The sequence below is a fragment of the Pyxicephalus adspersus genome, chromosome 12, assembly GCF_032062135.1.
Source record: "Pyxicephalus adspersus chromosome 12, UCB_Pads_2.0, whole genome shotgun sequence".
Classification (NCBI taxonomy): domain Eukaryota; kingdom Metazoa; phylum Chordata; class Amphibia; order Anura; family Pyxicephalidae; genus Pyxicephalus; species Pyxicephalus adspersus.
This window is the reverse complement of record NC_092869.1, coordinates 7,717,868-7,739,557: the sequence shown is the minus strand read 5'-3', so window position 1 is coordinate 7,739,557 and position 21,690 is coordinate 7,717,868. Positions and strand designations below refer to the sequence as shown.

Here is a 21,690-nt window from a genome sequence, read left to right as displayed (position 1 = left end):
GCACTTTTTAAATGCCTACATGTGTTCTTTCCAGTGCAGGGTTTCTCATTCCATGGTTCTGTGGAACTCTAAGGTGTCTTTAACATTTAGCAATTTGTATCTTCATGTTGGTTTAAGTGACACCAATGATCTTTTTTGCTTTCTGTAAGGAAGACATTCTTCCCATTGGCAAGCAATGTAGGAGGCGTTCTGATCACCATGATAATATATTGTGAGCTGTGAATATAGTAATTATATCAATGGATTCCCAACACCTGGAAGTTTTTTCAAGGGTTCCCCATAATAAAAAAGGTTGAGAGACTGAGCTAGTGTTTATGTATATTTACAAATGCTGTTAGTATCTCGGCCTGAAGAATTAGATCTAAGCATATTAATAAATTGATGGTATGGGAAAGTGAAAAGAAATAGGAGGGGGATTAGATATATGGACTGTGACCTTTTTTTTGGGTTGCAGTCTCCACATAGAGAAATTGCTAACTGAGCCCTTATAGGTAGTTTAATAATTGTTTATCCATTTCGGGTTTACATTTTGCAATGTCTTCTCCTTCCTTATTGCTTTACCTAGGAAGCCCTAGTCTGTCACACAAAGCTGCCTCTATTCTACACCACTATAAGCACAGTTGAGCAATATACTTCTCTTTTTTGTTAAAGTGTGAAGTCTGAAGGAATTTCCCTATTGCAGTTCTAAGTATTTGAACTTTGTTCTCAAAGGGGATTGGGATTTGTTCTTCTTGGTGATTTGTGAAGTTATTTCTAAGTATAACCTGCAATTTGTAGTGTGACAAATCTTAAATAGGCATTAGCTTTGGTAGTATTGCCTATGCACAAATGTCAAAGTACATAACGCTAGGGTTTTAATTTAAAATGTTTCTCTTCTTGCCATGGGCAAAGTAGACAGGAAACACAACTTGTTGTAAGGGGATGAAATCCGGTTTCAATTCTGCTCTGTGTAATGCCAGCTGGTGAACATGACACAAATCAAAACGTCTTTATGACTGTACTAGCAAAGACTCTTGGATTTTGTTTTTTTGCCTTGGTACAAAATTGTCTTTGAAAATTGTAAGTTTCTATAAAATGTCTTCTATAAAGCTGGTTGCCTTGCCTAACACTCTTCAATACCTTGAATCACAGACCTGGAACAAGCATACAGTGAAGTCACAACCAGATCAGAACATTTTTCTTCCTGCTTGTTCTGGGCCGGTGAAGTGTTGAAGTCATTGTTTTAGAAATTAGCCACTGTCTTAAAGATTATCACAACATGTCTTTATATTCTGCACTAAATTACTTACCCGTTGAAAATTTGCTTTTAAACTCCAGGCTTTATTTGCTTTGAGTAGGCATTGTCAAAATACATGATTTTGGACTGAGTGACTGATATCCACTATTGTTTTGCAGGTGCTGTTCCTCAGAGTGCTCCACCAGTTCCTTCAGCTTCTTCCCACTTCCATTTCTCGCCTCTGGACTCCCCTAATGAAGATGCCCATGTTAACCGTTTCTCTGGGAGCTCCACCGCACAGTCCAGCCGTGAATCCTTAAACGATATTGGAGAACGAAAGCCAATACATACAGAACCTGAGGATTTACATGCAGAATGGCGCCGCAGTGCCGATCTTATGTCATCTCGAAACTCAATTGGCCCCGGCACCCACGGCCTCCAGAAGCATAAATCTGATCTCATGCTTCCAGTATTCCCAATGGCTGGGATGTATGGAGATCCCCACAGTCCTTTTGCTGTGTCTCCTCTTCCAGGACGTGGAGGCTTACTTAATGTTCCCATCTCCCCAGCCTTGTCCCTGACTCCAACAGTCTTTTCTTACAGTCCCTCACCTGGACTGAGCCCAGCGTTTCAGAGTGGCAGCTGCTTTAACTTCAACCCTGAAGAGATGAAACACTACCTGCAGGCTCAGGCTTGCTCTGTATTAAACTATCACCTGAGTCCACGGACTATACCCAGAATGCCTAGCTTTATGATGCCGGCACCCCAGCGCCCTTATCTTCCCGAAGAGCAGCCGGCATTCCCTATTAAGCTGCAGCCTCCTCCAATGGGACGAAAGCATAGGGATCAGCCCCAGACTACTGAGGCTGTGAGGCCTCTTCCTCCACAAGCTCCTCTACCCCCTGTCAAGGTGGAGCCCATTTCGGATGACGAGGCCATGTCTGAGGAGGAAGCAGAGTTTTCAGACAATCCAGAAAAAGATGATTTTGAAAGTGATGAAGAACCAGTGAAACAGTCTCCAAGACCAGATGCTAAAAGGGACAGAGATACTTTTATCAAACCTGCAGCTCCTTCCTGGCCAAATTTCCCCACAGCTTCACCTCGATTTACCTACCCCAGGGAGAGTACAGAACAACCAGTCAAAGCTGTGGACAAGGCAGTTAAAGACACTTCTAGCGATACTGTTGTGGCAGAAAAAAAGGAGGACTCTCTGCCACCAAAATTTCGCCTCAAACGCCTTTGGAACGGAGATAGACAAGCGGAGGCCCCTGAGGAACGAGAGTGCCGAAAAGTTAGCTGCATCATCAGTGGCTTGCGTGTTACCGACCTTCCCGCAGAAACAAAGGCTGTAGCTGCCACTGACTCCTAGTACTGGAACATGTATTTTTATTTTGTAATCTCATTGTAGCATTGCTGCAGAAAGTTGAGGTTAAAGGTTTGGTTGTAATAATTCCTGGACTTCCTGACATTGCAGGTGATGCTTAAATATTTTTAAAACTCCAACCCCCCCCCCCCCCCCAAGGAAAAATTTACCACTCGCGGTGAGAGGGGGTTAGGAATAAACTCCACAGTCCAAATCTGTTTGCCTGCTAGGTGGGTACATCTTGAAAAGGAAAATAAAAATTAACATTGGTTTGTTGTGGTGAATACTCTTAATAATTATCCCCTAGGAGTATCCAGTTCAGAGTGGAGTTATTTTGCAATCTTTAATTATTTTTTTTTTTTCTTCCTTTTAAAGTTTTGGAAATGGGTTTCATGATTCCAAACACTCCCTTGTGTTTTTTTTTTTTCTTTTTCTAATGTAATTTTACATTTTTATTCTTTGATATTTCCTTTGAGAGGAGGTGTGTTTGTAAACCTGACACTACAACATAGCTTGTAGGAGCTCTAGAACAGGGTGGGATTAGGAGCAAATTCTGTATGTTCCCAGTGACCTCAAATATATATTATACATTTTCCACTGATTTTTTCGAACTACAAAGTTTAAAACAGCAGTACTTCACTAAATTTCTCAAACGATCCTTCTACCTCTTCAGCCCAGCCGATCAGAAGAGGGTGAACTTGTTTTGTTTGCCTTTCATTTTATTGATGATTGTGTCGGTTATAAATGCTGTTCTGAAGTTGTGATTCCTGATAAAGGAACTTCAGGATGTGTAACTTGGGGTTTTGTGACCTACAGGAAGCAGACTGAAGAGAATACAGGAAGTTAAGGGATGTTAAACAAAAAGACTCTCGTTAAGTTGCTGGTCATAGTCATTTTGTCTGCTGCCTCCTTTTAGCAGAAGTCCACTTGTGTTTCCTCTTTATGACTCTCATAACATTCCTGATAACAAATCCTAACCAGAAACCACGCTTTAAATATTTCAAAATTTCTAAGCATTTTATCTATAGCATTTCTTTCCCATTTTGAAAGTGATTTAACTTAAACTTCAGTCTGAACAAGGTTAGTACAAACACTTCAAAGTGATTTTGCTGGGGCAAATAGCATTGCTGCGGTGTCAAATTGCCTCACTTATCACGGGCTGTTATGCATCTGTTCATATCCTGTGAGTGTTAGAATGATACCGGTTTCGGTACCTATAAGGAATTTTAGGATTGGGGAAGGGGGGGGATACATCATCGGGTAGTAGGTATGCCCATATTCTTGACCACTATCCCACCATTAATATTCTTTATAATTGAGACTGCAAATGAGATCTTTGCATGCACGACCCAACTTTTTGACAACTGAAATGAGTCATCAGGCAGGTAAGAATGCTTATTGCAGAACGGACATCACCTGTCCCTTTGGGCAACAAAGCCCAGCCTAATCATGAATTTTTAAATGGGAATTTAGTTTTGCTTTATGAAGGTACACAGCTTGGAGTTTCTTTTAGCTTCTAAAAGTTTCAGATTTGTTCAGTGTCTGTTCTGTGGTATCAGATGCTTTATCACTTCTGGGTTTCTGCAGAGCTGTAGTGGCCTACAAATAAGACCATAGTGACCATCTGGGGATCCTGGTATCTGCCATACCCTGCCTGAAGGTTCTTTGCAAGGGTCAAAATAGAACCCATATCCTGGTCGTAATGGATACATAAAATAAAATAAGGTGATAATTGTTGGAAAACATTTTCCACCCACTGTTTTTTCTAGCCTTGTGGCTCATCAAGTTACAATAATCCAGTTACCAGAATTTCATGCATTTGAGGCAGATGCATAAGAAGTGATTGTTAAACATGAAAAACATGAACCTTATTCCAGCATATTTTATATGTGTAGCCTGTAATATTAGTTATGGATCATTACCAGGCAAAGTTAAGTAAGAAGGAGCAAGTAGGCTCCGTGTACTGCAAACTAACCATTACTTATTGGTTGTTTCTTCAGTGTGATTTTTGGAAGCCTAGATGATTGGCTGAGGAGAAACCAGGCACAATCATGTTCTTTTTGCTTGTATACATGTAAGATCATGTTTGCTGTGTATGGAGAGAGAATCTGCCATCACCTGGGGTCCTTTCTGTGGTGAAATATTTCCAGCAAAGCCAAACTCGGCAGTTTTGTGTACCTATGATCTGGCAGGTTGCAGTAAGACTTGTTCTAATAATGTGAACCAGTTTGATTGGTATGGTATGGGCAGGTTAAGGCTGATGATCCTGCATGTCTTTGCCTAAAGAGACAGTTTAACTACTTCTTGCATAAGTAAAACAAAACTTTTTGTATATAAGTAGTTGGGCACTTTGCAAGCTGAAGAAAATACAATACATAAGTTTGATTCTTTTATTTTGTGTGTTAGATTGCTAGCTTTGTGATACAGGGAGATGTACAGAAACTGTATCACCTAGCTGTATGCAAAGTCCTGCATGATTACTTTTGTTACCGTATATGGAACTACAGACCCCAGGTTTTGTTGGCAGATTATTCAGCATTTCATTCTTCCCATGTGAAATGGAAGGTAGAATAAATTTGGCAATTGCACTTTGTGTACAACGCTGGGGTTCACAAGTAGCTATTAGTAAAAGCCATAAGTACAGCTTTTGTCTCCAGCAAAACCCCTTAACTGCAGGACCTCCAGAGGGTGTTCTTGCCTAAACTGAAAATGTTCAAACTCCAATATTCTGTCTGTGAATTTCCCCACAAACTCATTTATCTTCTTTTTAGTATTGAAAGGTCAGCAAGCACAAAAAGCAGTGAGACTCCTTCCCTTTGGGGCTGACAGTATCTTCGGCATCATTAATTCCCCAGTCATTTGAGTTTCCTACTGTCATATCCAAGAATGCCGTCTAACTCGTTGCTCAGGGTGTAAACGCCTTATACTACTCTCTGCGTGTACAGTGATTTTCTTTTTTTTTTTTTTAATGCAAGCTGAAGTTTTTCCTGTGGATGTGACTTTGATCTTTTGAGTCACAAGTTCAGTTTTGTCTGTTCCTGCAACCTGTTACCCTGCAAATCTGAATTTCCCTTTTTTTTTTTTTTTTTTTGTAAAACAGAAGTTATGACTAATGATAATCTTAAATCAACATAAAGTAAATGTGTGCTTATGGACTGCATTTTGTGATAAATGCAAGGGTAAAACTGAATTTATGAATCCTATCCCTATACAAGGAAAATCAAATTTAATTGTCATAAATCTCCCTCAATATTTTGAGCCTGTATCTAAATGTTTTCCAAAATCTTAATAGAATATGAATTGCTTTACAATATGAAAATGAGTTTAGAATATTAAAGTGCATGAGTCAGTGTTGGTATAATTCGCTCACTCACGACTCGCCTGGTTCAGGTTTGCTGTGCAAGACTGTACAGGAGTTTGGCGCTTCTTGGAGTTTCTTTTTTCTGGTCGATGGCTATTGCCTTCACTCGATCCAGATCAAGGTAGTTCTCCTCTCCTGTTCAAAGGCATAAACTGCCTTCCAAAATGTCATTCACCTAGTGTGAATGTTTTGCCAAACATTTGTTAACGTGTATGTTATTTGTATGTTTTTACACATCCATAGTCATATCACTAACTCCCTCAAAGGGGCACACAGTCTAATGTCCCTACCACGGTCATATATCATTACCACAGAAAAGTATTTCACATTTTGGAAAACAAATTGAGCCTGTTTTTTTTAAAGTTTTCCAAGACTGGAGAAGATAAACTTGAGAGAACCTAGGTGAATGGAAACCTACATTACCCAATGGTCCATGGGCTGTATCAAGCTTATAGCATTAAGTGGCAATAGATTTTTTTTTTTCGATAGTGTTGTGTGTGTAGGAAGTAGGTTTCCTTCCTGTGGTATGCTTGCTATGACAAAGTGGTAAAGTACAAACAAAACCGTTTGTCTTTGTGTATGGCTCGGCTGTTTATTTGGACAAACCTTGTATAACAAGTACTGCTGTGTTAACCTTTGAAACGAGCTCAATGGCATCGCTTTGAGTTATTTTTTATTTTTTTTTTTTTCTTTTAGGGAAATTTTTTCAAAATGTCAGAACAGATTTCTTTTTGGGAACAAAGGAAAAACAATGGTAGACCCTTTGGTATGGTTTAGCGCTCCTTGGCCAATAGGGTTTTTGAATTGGCTGAAACCATTGACCTCTAGTGGTAGGATGGAGTATTAAAACACAAATCTGGATACCCTTTCTCTCTTCCAAAGTGCCAGGTATAAGTAGATGCTGCTTTTTTGACAGGTGTAGCTTGCTATTGTATAATATTGTGTGTTTTGTTTTTTTTTTTTTAAAGTTAAACTTGATATTAACATTAAGTTATATATTTACTTTTTTCCTAAAGGAGGGGCTTTAAAGCAGCAGCCCACTCTGTGTATATAAGGTGGGTCCTGCACATCATCCTATTTCTTTTTATTTGATTTTATTTTAGGAAGATCTCAGGGCCTTACACACTGGACCAGCCAGTTATGGGCCAGGTTGTATTATTACAGTGGGCGCAGGAAATGTCCATGCCCAAAAGCAACCTTGTACTGAACAAAGCTCCCTTTTTAGTGTTAGGTTGCTATTGCAACCGTTTCTAATGCTGGTGGGCAATGTCCTTATACCCCTACTATAATGGAAGGTGAATTAGTTTCACCTCCAGATAAGTGCCAAATATTTTAAGAAAAAAGGTAATGTAATGCACATTAGTGCCACCTGTTCATTTTGTTGTATGTATGGAATGTTTTAACACTAAATGTACTCTCAGCTAAATGAAATGGAGGTTTCGTGTACAAGTATTAATATTTTTATGGAAGAACCCTTTTATTCCCTATGACCCCCAATTAATCATTGGACTTTGTTAATGCAAGCAAACAAAGTTATCTTGCAAAATTAGTTGCATGGGACTCATGTCTTTTGCAACAGTTTTTATGAAATGATTGCTGGTGTCTTCTACATTCATGGATATGTGAAAAGCAATGGGTCAAGCCTCAACATTTGATGGCACTTGACCAGGATTTTTTTTTATACAAGTGACATGTGAACCTGCCATGATATATGGATGATATTGTCTTCCTTTTACTGATTACATCAGTGTTTTCTGAACTTTTTAACATGGGGGAACCCCTGTGATAACTTTCAGGTATTGGGGAACTCCTAATATAATTACTGTAATTTCGGCTTGCAGTATATTAGTTTTGTGGTGGTCATTGGGAAGAATGCCTCTTACATTTCTGGCCAGTGAGAACAATGTCACCCTTACAGATCATTGCTATTGTCACACATTGCTTTAGGAACCCCTAACAACCACTGGAAGAACCCTTGGGTTTCACAGAACCTTGGCTTAGATGGTGAAATGGCTTTCTTATGTTTCGATAAGTCTGGGGGAGAAGCATGGAAAATAAATGAACTTGCCTTCATTCTTTTGCTTCGCCTTTGTTCAGCTGGCCCTCGGCATCCTCTTCAAGGTGTTCATGCTGGGGTTGCAAGTACATACGTCATCCCCTGCAGGTTAGGGTTAGAAGCCCTGTTGAGGGTGCTTAGGGCCTGCCCACAACATGGCGTGAAGGATATAAGGCAAGTAGCAGTTTTTATATTCCCCCTATAGGCTTGGACAAACATTTAACCTTTTTGGTACAGAGGTGATCAGCTAAGTAGGGTTTTTATTACTCTGGTTTCTGACTTCCGGTTCCAGGTCAGCAGGTTATGGGGTTGTAAATTAGACTTTAGGCTCAACAGCTAGGTGACTTTGCTGCTTCGGAAAAGATGGTACTGGCAGGACATAAATAAACATTAAAATAATTGTAACAAAAGCACAGGCTGCCAAGGATGTTTACTTCATGGCAACTGTCTTTTATGGCAATCTTTTGGGTTTATTACTGAGTCACTGACCAGAACACAGGCAAATTCAGAAAGTTGTAAGTCCTTATTTGCATATTTGTTCTGGTTCGGTGATGCAAACTGGAAACTGAATGTGAGCTGGCAACAAATATTTGTAATGGTATCAATAGCAGCTTCAATATGTCATGGCAGGTTTTTTGAGCAATCTTTGATGACAAAAATCCCTGTCCCCCATCCACGGTATACTGGAATAAATTGAATTCATCATGGAAGCCACCCTACAACAGCTTTTTGTTGGCCCCCCTTGTGGCAAGCTGACAACCTTACATCATTCACCTTCATCCTCCGAACACTTAGCTGATTGTTGCTGTTGTAATTCCAGGATTGCATTTGTATATTTTTTTTAAAAAAAATCTATTTCTAGAACTATTTAGTGGTTTTCCTCTCCCCTTATTTTACTGTGTTCTGGGGTGTTCGCTTGATGCAGGGGAGATGACTAATAATGTTTGTCCGCCTCCCTCGCCAGATTGAGGTGGGCGTCTTGTGTACATAACTGTATACTAGCTGATCTGTGCAGTGCCTTTAGACGTTCCAATTTCTATAAAGTCTTCAAAAAAACACAACTTTTTGGCCTATATATTATATATATGATGTAATGTTATATAGAAATATATGTATAATATACATATTTTTCCCAGGGGTATGTGATAGCTCTGTATTTTGTATAAAATTTGAAAGTTAAGTATTTTACCTCAAATTTTAAGATTTAAAAAGTAAATAAAAATTCCCTTTTAATTAAGAATGTGTTTTGTGTGTGTTTAATGTTTTTGGGTTTTATTTATTTTATACCTATAATATTTTTGTGCGTCCGATCAGGACAGAAGGAACTGTAATGCAAGCTGAATGTTCCAGAGAGTACACCTAATAGCCAAATGTTTGATCTGATCATCCATTTGACCCATAAAGATGTTGGACATTCAATGCATCCTGTCTTAACAAAGCCTTGATTTGCCACCTCCACTTTCCTGGAAGGGATTTCCACAAGACATTTGGAGACGTGCTAATCTGTGCCCATTTAAATGGCAATTGAAAAGTCAGGGTGAGAAGACCTGGCTTTCTGTTGGCACTCAATCCATCCCAAAAGTTTTCAGTAGGTTTTTAGGATCTGTGCAAACCTCTTAAATTTTTCCACATTCACTAATGTCTTCATGTAGCCGTCCATTGTGCACAGATACACCGTCCTCCTTAAACATGAAAAGGGCTTTTCCCGAACTATTGTCCCAAGGTTAGAAACACAATTGTTTGCACGCTGTAACACTAACAATGCCCATACAGGAAACATCTGAACTCATTTTAGAGAGTTGTCCACATACTTTTGGCCATAGGGTTTATGCTGCATTTGTCAAATGACACCAGCCCTTAATTCTCCCACTGATAATACAGCTGCATGACCCTATGGGTTGAATCTCAATGCACATAGCCAGTTGTTTCCTGGAGTTATGTAGTGTAATTCAGTAAACGAGGAAAAGGTTTTGTTTCTAGAGCCATCCATTATTACCAGGCTTGCTAACTACGCCGTACTTGTATGCTCTGGTAAAAAAAAAAAAAAAACACCTGATTTCATACTGTCTGTTTGGGGGAGTTCGTCTTTTTTACACTGAGGTATGCTGTAAATATTTCACCTTCATTGGCAGAGTATTGCAGTTCCATTAGGTGGTGCCGCATTCCAAATTGAGCCCTTTTATTTTAGGTGCAAGCTAGGTAAATAATTATTTCATACATTTAAACCAGACTTGATTAGTATAACAATTAAAAATATGTCCTGGTACATAGAGAACTATCCATCTTGGTCAGTGCTTAAAAAAAAAAAAAAAAAATATATAAATATAATTAAAATGTTCCTCTATGTGTCCTCTAAGCTTTATTAATATGCATGACATACTGTCATTTTCAGTCAGCAAAATGACCAAAGACCACAATATGACATGAATATTACAATGCACTTATAAAAAAAGAAATTCCCATATGAACCTAATGGCACAGACTTGGCCAAAGTTTTTGTTCCTTCTTAGTTGACAATGTAAGATCCCCTTTTTGTTACTGTGTTCTATTACCAAGATTTCCTTCACTTTGTGTGCATTTTCAAGTTATACGTGTCTCTTTTAGGGGGTTTTGCTTCACTTATGGTCATTAGAACTGAAAGGAAATCTTTTCCAAAAGACAAAATGGTTTTATTTTCTCCAAAACTTTAAAAGTACTGTTCAACCTCGGCAATCTGTTGTGGCCCACAGACCCAAGGTCTTCACTAGTATTTGTATTGTGTACATACACTTGGTTAGCAGTATGTTCTCCATCATGGTAAACCTCTGGAGTTGGTTAGATTTTACCTCTCTGCTGTAGCTTAAATCAGGGGTGCCCACACTTTTTTGGCTTGTGAGCTGCTTTTAAAATGACCAAGTCAAAAGGATCTAACAATAAAAATGATAAACATTTTTTATATATACTTATATATGTCTGAAGCTAATGAGACATTTAATGGCAGAACATTGCACTAAAAGACTATAGTGACAGGAAAGCTACAGTTCACCTGTCAGGAGAATGACGTGCTGCACAAGAAAAAGAACTGCTAATCTGTACAAAGGTATCTTGGTAAATGAACCCTGACCCCGAGCCTGAACTGACTTGGCTGCCCAGCACTTCTCACCTCAGACTACACTCCCGCCTTCTCTGCCTCACTTCCCACTCCCCACTGTTAAACGAGCCTTGGACGCAAAGTTTCTGGTGTCTTGACGAAACACATCCCCAGCATCCCTATAGATGTAAGGCAGGGCTCTGGGATCGACTTGCGTTGCCTTTGCCATCGATGTGTTGGGCAACCCTGGCTTAAATGCTTTTCAGTAAAACTTTTTTTGAAGGTGACCAATTTTATAAACAGAATTAATAGGAAACCTGTCCTGCATATTGACGTTATACATTCACACTAATATTCCCCAATTGGTATAAATGTCCACCAATCTGAAGCCGCATACCTAGAAGACAGAAAAAAATGGACAGGGTCTTTTAAGGCATTTTAAGGCATGTTAAATTAATAAATAAAAATGTATTTTAATTAGAGAATCCTATAAAAAAAAATCCTTAAATACATCAAATTTGTATTGCAATTCCAAAAAGGGTCTCAATGTTGATAATTCTATGTGTTTCGTGGAACACAGTCCACTTCTTCAGGAATCAATGAGACCTATGATAGCATAATTGTAAAATTTTACAAACACGAATACAAACATACATGATGACAAAGTCCTGCTATCTGTCCTACCCCATGGTATACATGGCAAAGGTTTCCCCATTGGATGGGACAGCAGCAAATTGTATACAGCCTGTACAGTGCACTTTATGCATATTATATAGGTGACTTCGTCTAATAACGTAATAACGTTTATATTTTCCTTCAAGCTAAGTTCCAATTGGTTTGTTCTGCCCACTGCCACAATTATTACCGGCAGGATGGCAACCCCCATCTACGAGGGGGTGCTTAAAAGTTCCTGGCTTTGCCCAGAAAGAAGAGAACCAAAGTTATGAAATAACACATTTATTCAACATATTCCCCTCTGGGACTGATGCACTTTGGGTGGGCCACAAACCAGCTCTCAGCAGCATCTTTGACGTCAGAAACGTCCTCAAAACATTGCCCCTTCAGGTGTTTCTTCAAATTCGGGAATGGATAATAGTCCGAAGGGGCCTGGTCCGGTGAGTAGGAGGGATGGTGGACCAATTGGAAACCCAGGGTGTTCAATCTGGCAGCCACAATGTTGGACATGTACGCAGGTGCATTGCCCTGCAAAAAAAGGATCCCTTTGGTCAACTTTCCACGGTATTTCGTCTTAATTGCCTCCTTCAGTTGGTCCAGGAGGTTAGCATAATACTCTCCGGTGATACTAAAGCCCTGAGGTAGGTAGTCCACCAACAGAATACCCTCTTTGTCCCAAAATATGGACTTTTTTGGTCGATTTCTGGGTTTGGAACTTCTTCGGCCGCAGGGACCCGCTGTGGCGCCATTTTTTTGACTGTTCCTTGGTTTCAGGATCATAGATGTGGAGCCAGATTTCATCCTCCGTCACTAACCTAGCCAAAAAGTCCTGTACAGCTTCGAAATGGGCCAAAACGGCTTTGGATGCTTCAACTCGTTCCTTTTTGTGATCACTGTTCAAACACTTCGACACCCACTTTGCGCATGTCTAGGATAGTGGTGATAACAAACCCAACACGCTCCCGTGAGATGTCAAGTATCTGAGCTATCTTTTTTGCGGATATTCGCTGGTCCTCAATAATCAGCTCATGGACAGCATCGCAGGTTGCCGGGTCAGTTGAGTTTGGGGTCACCCACTGTGGGGCTCATCTTCAACAGTAAAATGCCCAGAAACGAGATATCCAGGTTTTGACACTGCTGTAAGATGGACACTTCTCCCCCAGTGTTTGTGACATCTCAGTGTGAATGTCCTTTGCTGACTTTCCCTGGAGAAAGAAAAACTTCATGACGGCCCGTAACTCCAGAGACGTGAAACTTGCTTGTGCCTCTGCCATCACAGCTTCTCACTAAAAGAAAAAACAGTTTTAAGAAGACCTGATATTTGCACAGTTACATGCTAAGATATTAGGCTGTCATATGCCCCCACACTCATTTTTCTATTTCATCTGGAAGGGGGCAAAGCCAGGACTTTCTCAGCACCCCCTCATATAAGAGTAAGAGTTCATTATGTTTTGGATATGGCAATGAGCCTATTGGGCTGTTCAAAGAGAAAGGGGATCTGTGTCCTGTTGTCAGATAACCTGTATAGTGTTCTACCCAGATTTTGTTTTTTTTGCAGCTGTGTGGTCAAAAAGTATGTGGGGCAAAACCTGGCAAGTTTAGTGTTCCCGGTTGTGCATGTTAAACATATTTAGTAACCCGTATAATTGTGACCACTTTCTACCACCCCACTTATACTTTGAACTTTGTAATGCCCCTTTAGTATTCATCATTTTCTATTATGTTCTAACATTTTTGTGGGCAGCAAATAGTGATTAGTAGTGCAGCTCTGTGATCCCCTCTCAGCATGATGGTTGCTGTAAATGCAATCTTAAGATGGGAGCTGGTCGCTTGTCAGTTCTGCTCCCAGAAGATGGGGGGTGTAATAGATAAAAAGTATAAATCTTCCCTCCAGCCATACTCCCTGAAAGCTCTAGCTGCACAAAAACAGTTGTTCGATTGCTGATGACAGCCGGGTGGCTACTGAAAAGTGCTGGGTGGTGAACCCAGCTAAAAGGGGCTGGGGGGAACACTGCTGTATATATCCAAGCAAATAGGCAAACTTGCATTCCTTTATCAAGGGTCCACAATCATAAAAAAAAGTTCCAATGCCATTCTATTCGGTCTTTATACCATACAACCTCATCTTAATTTGCACAATGCCAAACCTGAATATTAGAGCATAATAAAATCATTTTATTCCTGCAAGCTCCTCTAATTATATGTATATTATGATTCATATGTATCCTATGTATCCTCTAATCTCTTATGTATAAAAGACAATGTACGTTTTTGATTTTAAAAACATATATATATTTTTAATTCTCCATTCTTAATTAATCTAGCGGTTTTTTGGATTTATTTATTTTTTTGGATGGTTGGATTAATAACGTCTAAAAGTCTCTGTCTTTTCTCTGCTCCGTCTTGTTAATAAAGTCTTGTTTCTTAGCTCAGAATGGTTTCACTCTCTCTGGTTTTTAAAGTATCAGAATCCTTGCACGCGTGGTGATATTGATCCGCAAGGTTACTCCATTTCAACGGTATTGATCACGTAATTGCTTGATCTCAGATCTAATTTAGACACCGCATTCCTTCTCTATTGCTTTTTACTTTCTCTGTTTCACTGCTCCAGCATCGTGACCAATTCAGTAATAAATGGGGGAGAAAACTGCTGCCCAGTCTTTGGAGTCATAAGCTTTATTAATTACAAAGTTCAGGACTTTGATATCTTAAGAAAATTGTCTTTCCTTTCCCATTTGTATAAAAGAGCTCTGCAAAGCAGTATTTGTGGTGATATAATCACAATATAATCTGCATTAATTTCCAAGGCGATAGATGAGCATCTACAATACCCCAACTTCCTCCAACCCGTTTCCCCTTCTCTTCTGGGCTGCTTATCACCTGCAATCCCCTTCAATCCCTTTCTCCCTCCCTTCTACACTACCGGCCGCTTGCATTCCCTTCTTACTCATTTTCCCCTATAGCCTGTATGCCCCTATGGCCTGTAGCCACAATCATTTCCAATCTCTTACTTCCGGTCTTCTTGATTTCTGACCACCTTGACTCCGTTCTTACCCATTTCCCCTATTTTTTGGCCTATACCTAAAATCTTTTCTAGCCCTCTTCCCCCATCTCCAGGATTGCTGGCCTTCACCTACGATCCATTCTAACAGTCTTCTAGACTGTTGGCACCTTCAATTCCTTCTTACCCATTTCCTGCTATCCTCTGGCCTGTAATTACCATCTATTCTAAGCTTTCTAACCTCTCTCTCGCCTGTCTTCTAGACTGTTGACCACCTGCAGTGCCCTTTAACTCCCCCCCCCATACTTCTGGATTGCTGGGAACCGGCAGTCTCCTCTAGTCCCTATCCATCTCTTCTGGACTGCTGACCACCTACAGTCCTTTCTTAACTTGTATTCACCTCCACCTTTTGGGTCTGCTGAGTACCTGGAATTCCACATCCCTTTGTCCCTACTTAGTGCCATCTATCCACGTTCCCCTCTTTCAATTTCCTGTCTGCTTTGCTGATCCCCTCTAATTCCCTCCCCTTCCAGGCTTCTAAATGCCTGTAAAACATTTTGATTGCTGAACTACTATAATTCCCTTTTCTTTCTCACAGGCTACAAGAATACCTGCAATCCTCCCTTTCTGGCTTCTTTACAATATACATAATATTTATCACACCTATTATTCCTATTCATCATTTTTTTCATGTAACCTCCTGAAGATCAGGATATAGGAGGCCAAAAGCGGAGGACTGTGAACCTCATGCTTCCCACTCTATTTGGTAAATTACCTACCAAGAACGTATATGCATATCAGATGTCCTGACCTTACATTTTTCAGAACAATGGCTCTGCTGAGGAGTCCATTCACACCTTTGTGTTAAAGTGTGTATGGTAATTAAAGCTTCACATAGATGTGAACAAGCCACTTAGAAGAGAATTTCTATTTTAAATACATTTTCATGCATTGAGTCAGAGTTAGTGGGTAGAAGAAAGAAAGGTTTGAGGCTTTGAGGCTCTAAATTGAATGCAAAATAGTAATTGTGTATTTGTACATTTTTGATCCATACATAAATATACAGGTACTATAGTTTGTCAATGTATCCCAACTCTTGTTATCAGTCACAAGGTTAGGTTACTCATCCTAGACATTGGGTATTCTAGCACCATACAGTAACAAATTAGTACAAAATTAGGGATCTATTACAGTCACGGTGTCTTGACGCGTTTCGCCAAATGTTGGCTTCTTCAGTGGCTTGTTGTTTAGAGGGCTGTATGGTCTCTATGTAATAACAGCAAAATATAACAACATATGAAATTTATGCTGTGAATTTATTCATAATTTCGAAATTAATTCAATATGTATCTAGAAAGGTTTCTTTGGAGTTTTGAAATAACGTGTCAATAAAAATATACATTTTCATGCAGTTTAGTATAGTGAGGCTTCACAATCTGGTTCAGAGGACTAGCTGCTTAAAAAAATCAAATTGCTAATAAGGCTTCTTCACTGATCCTAATAATTTGGCATTAGAAACTAAACAAAGGCCTTTATTTAGACTGGAGAGCTTTGTTAAAGATCTGGACAAGAGCTAGATTTTCGTGCTAGAGACAATCCTTCGTGAATGTCTCCGGTGAAAGTCTGGCACTGGTATAGGTGTCTCACTTGGAGCTAGTGCTTTGGGTCACTAAACCAATAAAGACCCTACAATGGAGTAGACTCTTAATCATCATTTCTCTTCTTCCTCCTTTCATAAGCCATAGCAAACAGTTCATTTTAACAAATTTAAAGGGTCCAGGGAGGAGAAGCTGGCTCTTGCTTGCATACGCAAGGGATCCCTTTAGATATATTAGGCTTTAATGCACATTCAATAAAGAAGCCCATTGACCACAATTAGGCTAGCAATGCACAATGGAAAAAAAAAGTCCACCGCTATGCGTTGAGGTTCTCTATGACCCAAGTGCATTGCTTTAGTGGGTTGGCATTCAAATATGGCAACACACAATTCTATACATTACCACAACACTAGAATCTGTTTATAAAACTGTGAATCTAACATTTACTGAAACATTCCCTAGTGAATCATACATGTGTATTTCAATACAAGTAACTGATTCTTCACCATTGACCTTTTCAGTGAATGTCAGAAGGGCTGCTTTATAAATAGACCCCTAAGATCTAATTGGACCCATAATGTTTTGAACAGAAATTTAGATACAGATATAAATGTTAGTCTGTTCAGCTCTCACCTTCATAGAATACAGCAGAATCTCTGACTCATAACTTTGTCATTTATACTAATTCACGTAGATGAAACATAATAGCCGTTCAGGGATGCAGAACGGCTCGGCAATCTCTTGGAGTAGAATGTGTTTGTCGAATGGCTGATTCACTGGGTTGTTTAGTAATGTCCCAAATCCACAAAGCAATGCCCTGCCTGAATCATTGGGGTGTGACCCTACATGCTCCTGGTTACCCTATCCATCCCGCTACACGAGCCGTAATGTGTGAGCATTTCCCCATCAGTATGATGTAACAAATTGTTACACAAAGCTCCATGAGTAATATTTGTTCTCTGACCATTTCCTGTTAGTGGATCTATTATTAGATTGTTGAATGATTGGATAGTCTGAGCTTTAATCCTTTGGAATGCCTGCAGGTAAATAACCTATTCAACACAAATCCTTAATTCTTATATAATACTTCTGTTAACATAAGCTATCTCTTAAAGTAAATCTTTTAGTAACTATGTAAGTATGAATGAACACATTCCTGATGCAATAGTCTGCACCAGTGTAGTTTTTAGAGATGTCCCTTCCATAACTACAAAGCAGTCCTTAAAACAGTCCCGAGTTTTGCACACTTGTACAGACCCCTCCTGGACTGAAATTGCTTTCTTTTTATGTGAATGTGCACTGTGAGATTATCATAGTCTGCGTTAAAAACTGCTGCATGTCAGATCAATCAATTCAATTTTCCTGCTGGACGGCGTTCAGCATTATTTCCTCCAGAAGTTGCTAGGAGTTCTTAGGTCCGTTTAAGTGTCACCGGTGATAATTTTGTTACTGGCCGGCAATGTAAGAGACATTTTCTATTGCCCACCTCACTAATTTACGGTGCATTGTGGACACTTTAGCAGAGGGTCCCCAAGATATTTTAAGTGTGACCCCATGTTCAAAAAGTTTGGGAAAGACCGATCTAGCCCTCCTCCCCAAACCCTGACTGTCCCTACCCTTCTCCTTTATTTCATTGAATTTCAATTCTTTCAATCGCGTTCACTCCGCATCATATGTGGGCAAAACCACAGCATTCTGTTTACAGCCCCCTGCCCACCATTCCCACCAGTCTTGATCTGTTTCCATTGCAAAGAAAAGTAATGATGTCACTGGATCTGAAATCAAGTATGTAATGAAAACTGAATTTTATACTTTTCATTTTCATTAGATTATATAGGGCGACCCAGAAATGGCAAAATAACTTTAGAATATAACTGAAAAAGTCCACCAGGAGGTAGAGGTGATTGGCAAAAGAGATACACATGGGCTCCTGCCCAAAAACATTTCTGGCTCTTGGGGTCTTTTGTTTTATTCCTACACAGAACAGCACATTGCAATATTGTTCCTGGCTTTGTATGTGGCAATGAAATTCCTGCTGGCATATGTTGGCTTTGGCCATAGAAGAGTTATATCATTAGTGGCCATTCGATGGCCAATGAGCTGATCTCAGTTGATCTGGTCAAAGATGGTGGCCGTGTTCTAGTAAGTAGAGAGGATGAAGGTATGATCAGTAAGTCATAAATATCTAGAAGTGTTATATATACACTTAAACATGCGTGCAGTTACCATGAAAAAAAACCCGTATCTGATGCTTTTGATTACTAATTACTCTCCATTCAAAAACTCGAAGAACAGGCTTCTAGGTTGACTTCTGTACAATAAACCTCAGGCCAAAAAAGTAAAAATGGGCTGACATTTCACATAACTGTAAACCCTGCAGCATCTTCCTATCTAGAAGAGGCTATAGGTTACAAATGTGATCTGGTCACAACAGCATAACTGTGAAAGTTTGTCATGTACACTCTGTCAGTGTGTTAGCTCCATGAATTCTTTGAACAAACAGCCTGGGACAAATATGTGACAAAACACTTTTCATTTCATTTGTAAATCTTTTCAATTTGTATTGAGTTAGTATGGGCCTTTGTTGCACCTTACTAGAGGGAGAAAGAGTGGTGCCATCAGTGTGATGGTGAGAGGGGCAGTGACACAAAGAGACTGATTTATTAAACCTCTCCAAGACCAGGGAAGATAGGCTATCAGGGGAGAACCTGGGTCATCCAGCAAACCTGGACCAGATTAATTCTAGGTTTACTGGATGACCCAGGTTCTCCTATAATAGTCTATCTTCTCCAGCCTTCAAGAGCTTTATAAATCAGGCTCAAAGAAAAAAACCTGATATTATTAAATTTGCAATGCTCACCTTAACTGCAGCACTGATTCCCGCAGACTCTGTTGCTCTGTGTTGATCCTTATCAGGGTTGAATGAACCTTTTAAGAGTTTCTGAGACTGTACCTGAGTAACAGAGTCTCTTTAACAACTTTTGTACCCTGGATGTAGTGGATTTGTCCTAAAATCCATCCACTGTTATCACTGGCAAATCCCGGCTGTCATAATGACAGCCGAAACTTGTTGTGTTCTATAACGCTGTGTTCTATAACACTATTGTTCCATTGTATTTACTTAGTTTAATGTTAATGCAGGTCAAACGGATGACTACGGACTTTCTGCATATTAGATCAGTAAAGCAGACTGGCAAGTTCTATTTTTCACTTGCAGTATAAATTGAAGTATAAGCCTGAATTCACATGTAGAGGCTATAGACCAGCTAACTGGTGGCCACTCAGCCTTTTAATCCTTGCTATCCTTAGCAACAAAACCTCTTATTCCTGCAATGAAGGGGAAGTATGGCTACCAACTAGCCCATTTGTAGCGTCTCTATGTAAATTTAGCCAAAAAGTTGTTTTGTGAATTTCTCTGCATCTTTCAGACAGTTATACCCATTTATTGCTTGTGCTTCTTTTTGTATTCCACTGTAACCAGAGATAACCATGTCACCTTTCAATCGCATATGTGTGAACTAAGCTAGTCACATAAATGGCTTTTCCACTATGTGGGGGTTAGATAAACTAGGTCAGTTGACTACCAAGTTTTAATGATTCCTCAATTATCCTTCTTTGCCCAGAAATAGACCCATAACCTAAATGTAAAAAAGAAGTGGTGTACATGTATGAGAACTGAACTGGTTAGGAATCTTTACATATATAAATTCATTCAACAAACATGAAAAACAGGGTTTTTGTGTTGACTCCTGCACAATAAGCCTTGGGCAAAAGGTGATATTTCTCAGCTGACTTTACCGTAAGCCTAGAGGTGTATTCAATCTAGGACAGGAAAACAGGTTATAAATGTAAAACAGCTTAGAAGTCAAACATTTATAAAATTGCCTTTTACATCCTGTTAAAAAAGAAAACTTGAATTCATTAAATCAGCTATGTTGCAATTTTCACTCTTTGTGTCTGGAGGAAAAGAAGTTTAATCTCCGGATAAGGAAGGGATTCTTCACTGTAAGGTCTGTGAAAATGTTGAATTGGCTCCCTCAGGAAGTAGTTTCAGCAACTACTAAAGATTGCTTTAAGAAGAAGCTTGATGATTTCTAGAAGCACAGAATATAACTGGGTATTAAAGCTTTAAAGTAAAGATAACAGTGACTGTTGATCCAGGGAACATCCGATTGCCTCATGGAATCAGGAAGGAATTTTTTTCCCCTGTTGAAGCAAATTGTACCAGGGGATTTTTTGCCTTCCTCTGGATCAGTTATGTCTTATAGGGTTTTATATCCGGGATATGTTTGTTTCCCTACTGGTTGAACTTGATGGACTTATGTATTTTTTCAACCTAACCTACTATGTAACTTTTCTCACCTCTTCTGTTTACAGAAGGTAGGTAACCAACCAGTACTCACCAGACGTCAGTCCCCCAACCTAAGCCTGCAGTCTTCACATTTAGCAAGCCCGCACTCAGCCTCCGGAGACAGGTTGCGTTTCCCAGCACACGGTTGCCCCCAGGACTTAATGCCCAAAGGATGGTGTCTGGGTATGAGCTGGCAGAGGACCAAGCATCCACAGATTAAGCAGTACAAAAGTACAGGGCAAATCCAGAGTATAAAGCCAAAGTCAAACACGGACAAAAAAAATATGCGGATTAGATTAAAGTGGCTTTTAAGGGGTTTATTTTGTGCCCAGACCTTGTTTGGATGTACAATTTGAAATTATATATGTACATACGGTGAAACCAAATTTGCTGATGCCACATGCAGGTTATTCCTCCTACTTTACAGTGCTGCACAATGAATGTGTCTTCCTGCTACTTACTACAAATCCAGTAGACAGGGTCTGACTGATTGAAAGCAAATGATTCTCCATAGTCACCAATAACATGGAACACTCACTAGCTTCTATAGTCCATATGATCTTTGTGTTGGCTTTATGTCCTATACAAGAATAAAAGTGTTTTTTTTTTCATTAAAGCCAAAAGATCAAAAATTAATTTGCTGCCCCTGCCATGTGCCTTACCCAGTCAAAGAATATTTTAATAACAACCCCGGTTTCAAAAGGAAATGGCCTTAAAATGTTTAAAGGAAATAAGCATTGATGGTCTGCCACAGCACTGTCCTCATGTAAGGTTTCTCAAGGTATTTCATAAATGTTGGTTAGCCTTTTGTTTTAGATGGTTGGAGGGTGGGGGTCCATCACAGAGCCCACGCCTAAATCTAACTGAAATAGGTTCATTACTCAGTCCTTTTGTCTGAATTGCTATTGATCTGCCACTGTCACTTTTCATTGGTAATAATGGGATATGAAAAGCCATAGCAGACCTATCTCACTGCATGCCGCTTTCTCTCCGGATAGT

The 21,690-nt window shown here is 39.6% G+C and overlaps 1 protein-coding gene across 1 annotated transcript in view; it reads left to right on the top strand.

Annotated features, from left to right (window-relative positions):
• ETV3 (ETS variant transcription factor 3) overlaps positions 1-9,236 on the top strand; it is a gene marked incomplete in the record, with an annotated part of 24,179 nt that extends 14,943 nt beyond the window's left edge. The window contains 1 exon segment of the mRNA XM_072428783.1: positions 1,396-9,236. Coding sequence (XP_072284884.1) covers positions 1,396-2,585 — 1,190 coding nt within the window.
• Positions 9,237-21,690: the final 12,454 nt, after the last annotated feature.